The sequence below is a fragment of the Aythya ferina genome, assembly GCF_964211825.1.
Source record: "Aythya ferina genome assembly, contig: HAP1_SCAFFOLD_36, whole genome shotgun sequence".
Lineage (NCBI taxonomy): Eukaryota > Metazoa > Chordata > Aves > Anseriformes > Anatidae > Aythya > Aythya ferina.
The window spans coordinates 1,426,418-1,433,310 of record NW_028181462.1 but is presented as its reverse complement, the minus strand read 5'-3'; the positions used below and the strand labels follow the sequence as shown (position 1 = coordinate 1,433,310).

Below are 6,893 nucleotides of genomic sequence, written 5' to 3'. Positions count from 1 at the left end.
CGTAGGGCCCCCCCCCGCCCCGTGCCCCCAAAAATAGGGGCAGGGCCCCCCCCCAGCTCAAAACGAGGTCTCATTGAGCCGGGATTTGGGGGGCACTGGGGGGGGGCCGGGGACCCCCTCGGGGGGCAGCGGCCGGGGGGGGGCAGTGGCCGGCAGGGGGGGGGTGGCGGCGGCTTTGCCCCCCCTGCCCCCAGGCCGGGGGGCGTGGGGGGGGCCTGGGCTCGGGCCAGCTCCTGGCAGCGCTCCACGAAGCTGGGGGGGGCGGCGGGGGGGGGCGGCGGCGGCAGAGGGGGGGGGGGCTTCTCACGGGTCCCGTCGCTGCTTTGGGAGTGGAGGCTGTAGAAGAAAGGGGGGGGGGGGGCAAGGTGAAATTTTTTTGGGGGGTGGGGGGGGGAAAAATGATGCCTAAAATTTGGGGGAACAACCCAAAATTGGGATGGGGGGGGGGGGCACCCAAAATGTGGAGGATGATGAAAATTGGGGGTGGGGGGCACCCAAAATGGAGGGGGAACAACCCAAAATTGGGGGGGGACGACCCTAAATTGGGATGGGGATACCTAAAACTGGGGGGGGGGGTAGACTCTAAATTGGGAAGGGGAACACTAAAATTGGGGGGGCCCCAAAATTGGTGGGGAAACGCCAAAATTGGGAACTCTAACACCTAAAAACTAGGGTAAAACAACCAAAACTGGGAAAGGGGGGGGGGGGCACCCAAATTTAGGGGAGGACCCCACCCCAGATTTTCTTTTTTTTTTTTGGGGGGGGGGGCACCCAAATTTGGGAAGGAAGGAGGTGGGGAACACCCGAGAGCGGGTCGGAGGAGCACAGAGGACACCCCAAACGCGGGAGGGAAATCACCCCAAATTTGGGGGAAAACCGCCCGAATTTTTTGAAGGGGGGGGGGAGGGGGGGGTCCGTACCTGGTGGTGGAGCCCCGGGGGGGTCCCGGGGGGGCGACGGAGGCGGCGGGGCTGAGCTCAGGGGTGCGCACCAGGGCCAGGTCGCACTGCTCCAGCTGCTGCAGCAGCTCCCGCTCCGTGGGGCCTCCGGCCTCTATGGGAGGCCAGATTTTTATTGGGGGGGGGACACACACAAAAGCCCAAGGACCCCCCCCCCCCCAAGGAATGGGGATCAAGCCTTACCCGGGGGCTTCCCCAGCATCTCCATGGCGGGTGGTGAGGTCCCAGAGCTGGAGGCTGCCGTTGGCGTGGCCGGTGAGGAGGCAGCGGCGAGGCCGGGAGCCGATGCGCCGCGAGGCCTCGCACTCGTGGACGGTGAAGGCCGTGATGGCCGAGCCGTCCACCGCCCGCACCTCGCAGATCCTTTATTGATTTATTTATTTTTGGGGGGGGGGGGACACAGGACGGACACACGCACACACAGGTGAGATGTTGGGGGACGCGGAGGTCTCGGGGGAGAGGCCCGTGGTGGCCTCTCCTGAGGGTCTCCGAGGGCCCTTGGAGGGGTTCCGTGGGCACCTGGAGGGTGCTGGGGGGGGGGGGCTTAAAGGGTTTGAGGGGGCTCTGAAGGGTTGTGGGGGGGGGGCTCTAAGGTCTTAGGGGGACTCTATGGGCTCGTGCGGGGACCCCAAAGACACTTCATGACCATCGACGGGCCCCCAAAGACTGTTGGGGCCCCCCAGGGACCATCAATAGGTCCCCAAAGGCCTTTAGGGCCCCCTTAATGACCCTTGATGGGTCCCCAAAGACCTTCGGGGCCCCCCATTGACCATCAGGACCCCTTAATGACCATTGATGGGCCCTCGAAGACCTTTGGAGCATCCCAATGACCATCATTGGTCCCTCAAAGACCTTTGAGGCCTCCCAGTGACCACCAGTAGGTCCCTAAAGACCACTAGGGCCCCCTTAATGACCCTTGATGGGTCCCCAAAGACCTTCGGGGCCCCCCCGTGATCATCGGGACCCCTTAATGACCATTGATGAGCCCTCAAATACATTTGGGGCCCCCTAATGACCATCACCAGGCCCCCGAAGAACTTTGTGGACCCCCAATGACCATCAATGGGTCCCCAAAGACCTTTGGGGCCCCCCAGTGACCATCAGGACCCCTTAATGACCCCTGATGGGTCCCCAAAGACCTTCAGGGCCCCCCATTGACCAACGGGACCCCTCAATGACCACTGATGGGCCCTCAAAGACTTTTAGGACCCCTCAGTGACCATCAATGGGTCCCCAATGACCGTTGGGACTCTTTAATGACCATCAATGGGCCCTCAAAGACCTTTGGGCCCCCTGATGACCATCACGACCCCTTAATGACCATTGATAGTCCACCAAAGACCTTTAGCCCCCCCCCAAAGCCAACTGGAAGCCCCCCAGAGCCCCGGGGGGCACCCCGAAGCGCCCCCCTCACCTCTTTCCGGTGGACGACAGCCTCACGAAGACCTGACAGGCGTCAGGCACCACCTTCTGGATGAAGACCTGCTGCTCGTCGCGCTCCCCAAAGGGCCCTGCCAGTACCGTGGGGGCTCAGCACCGGGCCCGGCGTCCCCGCGGGGACAAGGTCCCCATGGACAACACCCCCCCAGCCCGTTCCCCCTACCGATATCGGTGCCGGCGGCGCAGCCGGCGTGGCCGTCGACATCCTCCAAGGCCAAGACCTTGAAGGAGGCCAACGGCGTGGAGCCGGGTTGGGTGGAGATCATCCCGCGGAAGCGCGTCACCGTCCAGGTCCGCACGTGGTTGTTGTCGGCGCACACTTTTTGGGGGGGGAGGGACAAAGGATGGGTGACAACGTGGGGGGGGGACAAGAGGGGGCACCCGCGTGCGCCCCGTGCCCCCCCAGGCACCCACCGGAGATGAGGTGCTTCTCCGACAGCATGATCTTGGTGACGGGGCTGCGGTGCACGGTGAAGGTCTGGAAGAGCTGGGGGCCCGAGCCCACCGTCTCGGGGTGCTGCACGATCACCCGCACCACGCCCGAGCTGGTGCCGTAGGCGATCTCGATCCAGTTGCCGCTGTCACCTGGGAAGAGACCCAAAACGGTCGCTTTTGGGCCCAAAAAAGGCTTACTTCCTGGCTGAGACGCGCAGGGCTCGGAGAAGAGCTCGTCGGGATGTCCCCGAGGTGGTGGCACCTCCGCGGGGTGGTGAGGACTCAACAGGTAGGCCAGGAGGTGGCACTAGGATGTCCCCAGGATGGTGGGGACCTCCTCGAGGGGGTGGGATCCTCCATAGGGTGACGAGGACCTACTTGAGGTGATGAGGACCTCCTTGATGTCACAGGGACCACACCAGGAGGTGGCAAAGGACCTCTGCGAGGTAAAGAGGACCCCCTCGAGGTGACAGGGACGTCCCTAAGGCGATGAGGACCTCTTCAAGGTTATAAGGAGCACGTCAGGAGGTGGCACAAGGAGCTCCTCAGGGTGACAAGGACCTCCTTGAGAAGATGGGGGCCTTCCTAGGGTGACAAGGACCCCCCTGGAGGTGACGGGGACCTCCCCAAGGTGACAAGGACCTCCTGGAGGTGACGGGGACCTCCCTGAGGTGATGGGGACATCACTAGGATGACAAGGACCTCCCCAAGGTGACAAGGACCTCCTCGAGGTGCTCCACCACGTGAAGAGATGGCACAAGGACCTCCCTAGGGTGACAAGGAACCCCCTCGAGGTGCTCCTCTACATCAAGAGATGGCACAAGGACCCCCCCCAAGGTGACAAGGACCTCCTCGAGGTGACGGGGACCTCCCTGACGGGACAAGGACCCCCCCCAAGGTGTCAAAGACCCTCAACTGCTCTTGGGCGTGAGGTAGACGCTGAGCGCGGTGACGGCGTCCTCCGAGGGGTCGCGGTAGAGCTCGGTCACCAGCAGGTCGTTGTCCTTCATGCGCAGGGGAAACTTCTGGACGTCTGCAGGACGGGGGGCAGGAACCGTCACCGCGGGCCACCGGGGGCCACCCCCACCCCCCCGGGGTTGTCCCCGCGGTGTCCCCAAGGCCCTCCTCACCCACGTAGTAGATGGAGCCGTTGTTGCAGCCGAGGAGGAGGAAGGTGCCGGCGGCGTCGTAGCTGTTGATGGGCACCACGTCCTGGATCTGCGGCGGGGGAGGATGAGGAGGGACGGCGGTGTCAGCTGTCCCCCCTGCTCGTCCCCAAGGCCACCGCTCACCTGCCAGTGCTTGGTGACGGCGTTCCAGACGCCGATCTTGCCCGTGTGGCTGGCGGCGATCAGCTGGTTGCCCACGAAGAAGACGGCCTCCACCGGGACGCCGAGCCGGAAGACGCCTTTGGGTGCCGGGACGTGAAACCACCGGGGGTGACACACGGCGGGGGGGGGGGGGGGGGATGGGACACGGGGCCGTCCCCCGGCGCCCCCAACCCACCGATCTCGCTGCCGTCGCCGTCGCCCTGCAGGGCCCAGAGGATGATCTCGCTGCAGGACGCCGCCGCCACCATCTTGTCGTGGTCGCCCAAGGGGCCGCCCAACACCTTGGCGTTGAGGGCGACGCGCTCGATCACCCAGTCCAGCCGCGGGCTGCAGAAGGCCTGCTGCCACCCCGACGTCTCCTTCAGCCTGGGGACAACGAGGGGACCATCAGGGACGCCGAGGGGACGCCGGGGACGCCCGCGGGTGCCAGCCAGCACCCACCTGTAGCAGACGACGAACTGCGCGTAGGCCACGGCGACCCAGTTGTGGTGGCCGCACACCACGCGCACCATGCCGGCGTCACCCGCTGCGGGGCAACACGGGGAGGGGGACACGTCACCGGGCTCGGTGGCACCCACGGGGGGTGGCACCCACCCCGCTGACCTCCCCCCCTCCTTACCCGCGGGGGGGGCTCGGTCGTCCCCCAGGCGCCCCAGGAGCCCGGCGGCGTGCGCGGGGTTGGGGGGCATGGTGTTGCTGCGGCGCACCGGCGCTCGTTCCCCGGGGGGCCGCGGCCCCCCGACGCTGTGCCGGCTGCGGCGTTTGGCCGGGAGAGCTGCCGGGGGGGGGGGGGGGGGTGTGCGGGGGCCGTGTCACCACCCTGAGGAGCGGTGGCACCCCCCACCCACCCCCGTGACGATGTCCCCCCCCCCCCAAAATCACCTGGGGGCGGCAGGTAGCCGTTGAAGAGGACGCTGCCGCAGGACGAGCGGTCCAGCTCCTCGCGCAGCTGCAGGCGGCGGACTTTGGGGGGGTAAAAAACGGGGGGGGGGGACACGTGAGAGGTGGTCTGTGACCCCCCACACCCCCCCGTGTCCCCGTGCCCCCCCCCCCGGGGTGTCACCTAGGGGGGTGATGCCGTAGAACTGGGCCTCGTGCAGCAGCAGGGGGGTGGCGACGCCGCGGGGGTCGAGCTCCTTGGTGCGGAGGAAGTTGAGGATGGGGGCGAAGACGGTGGGGTCGCGGTCGATGAAGATCTTGGGGGGGGGGGGGGGGGGAATAAAAATGATGGGGGGGGAGTCGGGGAGGGGTGTGGGTAAGGGGGGAGGGGGATCTGGGGGGGGGTCGGGGCGCTCACCGCTCCCGTCTCATCGCGCAGGGTGGAGATGCGGCCGCTCAGGAGGCTGCGGGGGGGGGAACAAAGTCAGTGCCCACCCCCCCCCCAGCCCTAGAGACCCCCCCGCAGCTCCCCAAAACAGCCCCCCAAGCACTTAGGTACCCCCCAATCCCTCTTGGGACCCTCCTGCAACTCCTTACGACCCCCCCATCCCGCCTCAGGACCCCCCCCCCAAGTTCTCCCCCCACGACCCCCCAGTCCCCCTCGAGACCCCCCCCCAGCTCCCAAAGACCCTACAGACCCCCCCCCAAATCCCTCATTGGGACCCCTCCAGCCCCCAGGACCCCCCCCCTCAGGACCCCTCCAGCCCCCCCAAGACCCCCGAAACCCCCCAGGACCCCTCCTGGGACCCCCCCCCCCCCAACCCCTCCGGACCCCCACAGGACCACCAGGACCCCCCCCAACCCTTCAGGACCCCCCACCCCCCGGAACCCCAAGACCACCCCAACCCCTCCTGGCACACCCCAGCCCCTCAGGACCCCCCCCGAATCCCCCCCCAGCTCCCCCACAACCCCCCAAAGGACCCCCACGACCCCCACCCCCCAACACTCCTGGGAGCCCCCCAGCCCCTCAAGACCCCCCAGGACCTCCCCAAATCCCCCCCCCAGCCCCTAATGACCCCCCCTCAGGACCCCCAGGACCCCCAAGACCCCCCCACGACCCCCGAGACCCCCCCCCAAGCCCCCCCCCACCTGGAGAAGAAGGAGTCTGGGATCCAGGTCAGGGTCTGCCGGGAGGTGCTGAACCTGCGGGGGGGTCGGGGTCGGGGTCAGGGTCAGGGGGGTCCCGGGGGGGGTCCCGGGGGGGGTCCCGAGGGGGTCCCGGGGGGTCCCGGCCCTTCACGCGCCTCCTGCCGCCCACGTTCAGCTCCACCACCTCGGCCCCGCCCGGCCCCGCCATGGCCGCGGCGGCCGCCGCCGCTCGCCCCGATTGGCCGCCCGCCCTCCCCGGCCCCGCCCACCGCCGGCCTCCTCATTGGGCGCCGCCGCCGGGCGCCGGGGTTTAATTGGACGGGAGCCGGCGCCCCGCGCGGCGATTGGCTGAGAGGGGCGGGGAGGGGCGGGGATTGCAGGGAGAGGGGCGGCCTCTTAAAGGGGCAGGCGCGGCATGTAGTGGGGAAGGGGGGGGCAGGTGTTTTGGGGGGGTCGCTTTCACGGGGGGGGGGGGGGGGGGGGGGGGGCATGGGCTTGGGGGTGGGCAGCTCCAACCCCCCCGTCCACAACCCCACCCCGAGGGCCTTTCCCTCCCGCCAGGCCCCCCTAAACCCCGGGGGACCCCCCAAAAAAGGGGTCCCCCCCAACTCCCCCCCCCCCCCAGCACTCCCCCCAACACAACACTCGGACGCCTCCATTCATTGCGGGGGGGGGGGGCGCTTTATTACATTTGTACATT

At 67.8% G+C, this 6,893-nt stretch overlaps 1 protein-coding gene across 1 annotated transcript; it reads right to left on the bottom strand.

Annotated features, from left to right (window-relative positions):
• Positions 1–5: 5 nt before the first annotated feature.
• SHKBP1 (SH3KBP1 binding protein 1) lies at positions 6–6,426 on the bottom strand (the record flags this gene model as incomplete). The annotated part of the gene is given in 18 exon segments (XM_084539740.1): positions 6–336; positions 921–1,053; positions 1,143–1,170; positions 1,172–1,322; positions 2,374–2,470; positions 2,563–2,718; positions 2,814–2,984; positions 3,751–3,867; positions 3,965–4,052; positions 4,127–4,242; positions 4,341–4,531; positions 4,607–4,691; positions 4,785–4,940; positions 5,048–5,128; positions 5,229–5,361; positions 5,463–5,508; positions 6,194–6,247; positions 6,349–6,426. Coding segments are annotated over 18 exon segments (2,187 nt in total), but the record flags the coding sequence as incomplete, so codon positions are not given.
• Between the last annotated feature and the right edge of the window lie 467 nt (positions 6,427–6,893).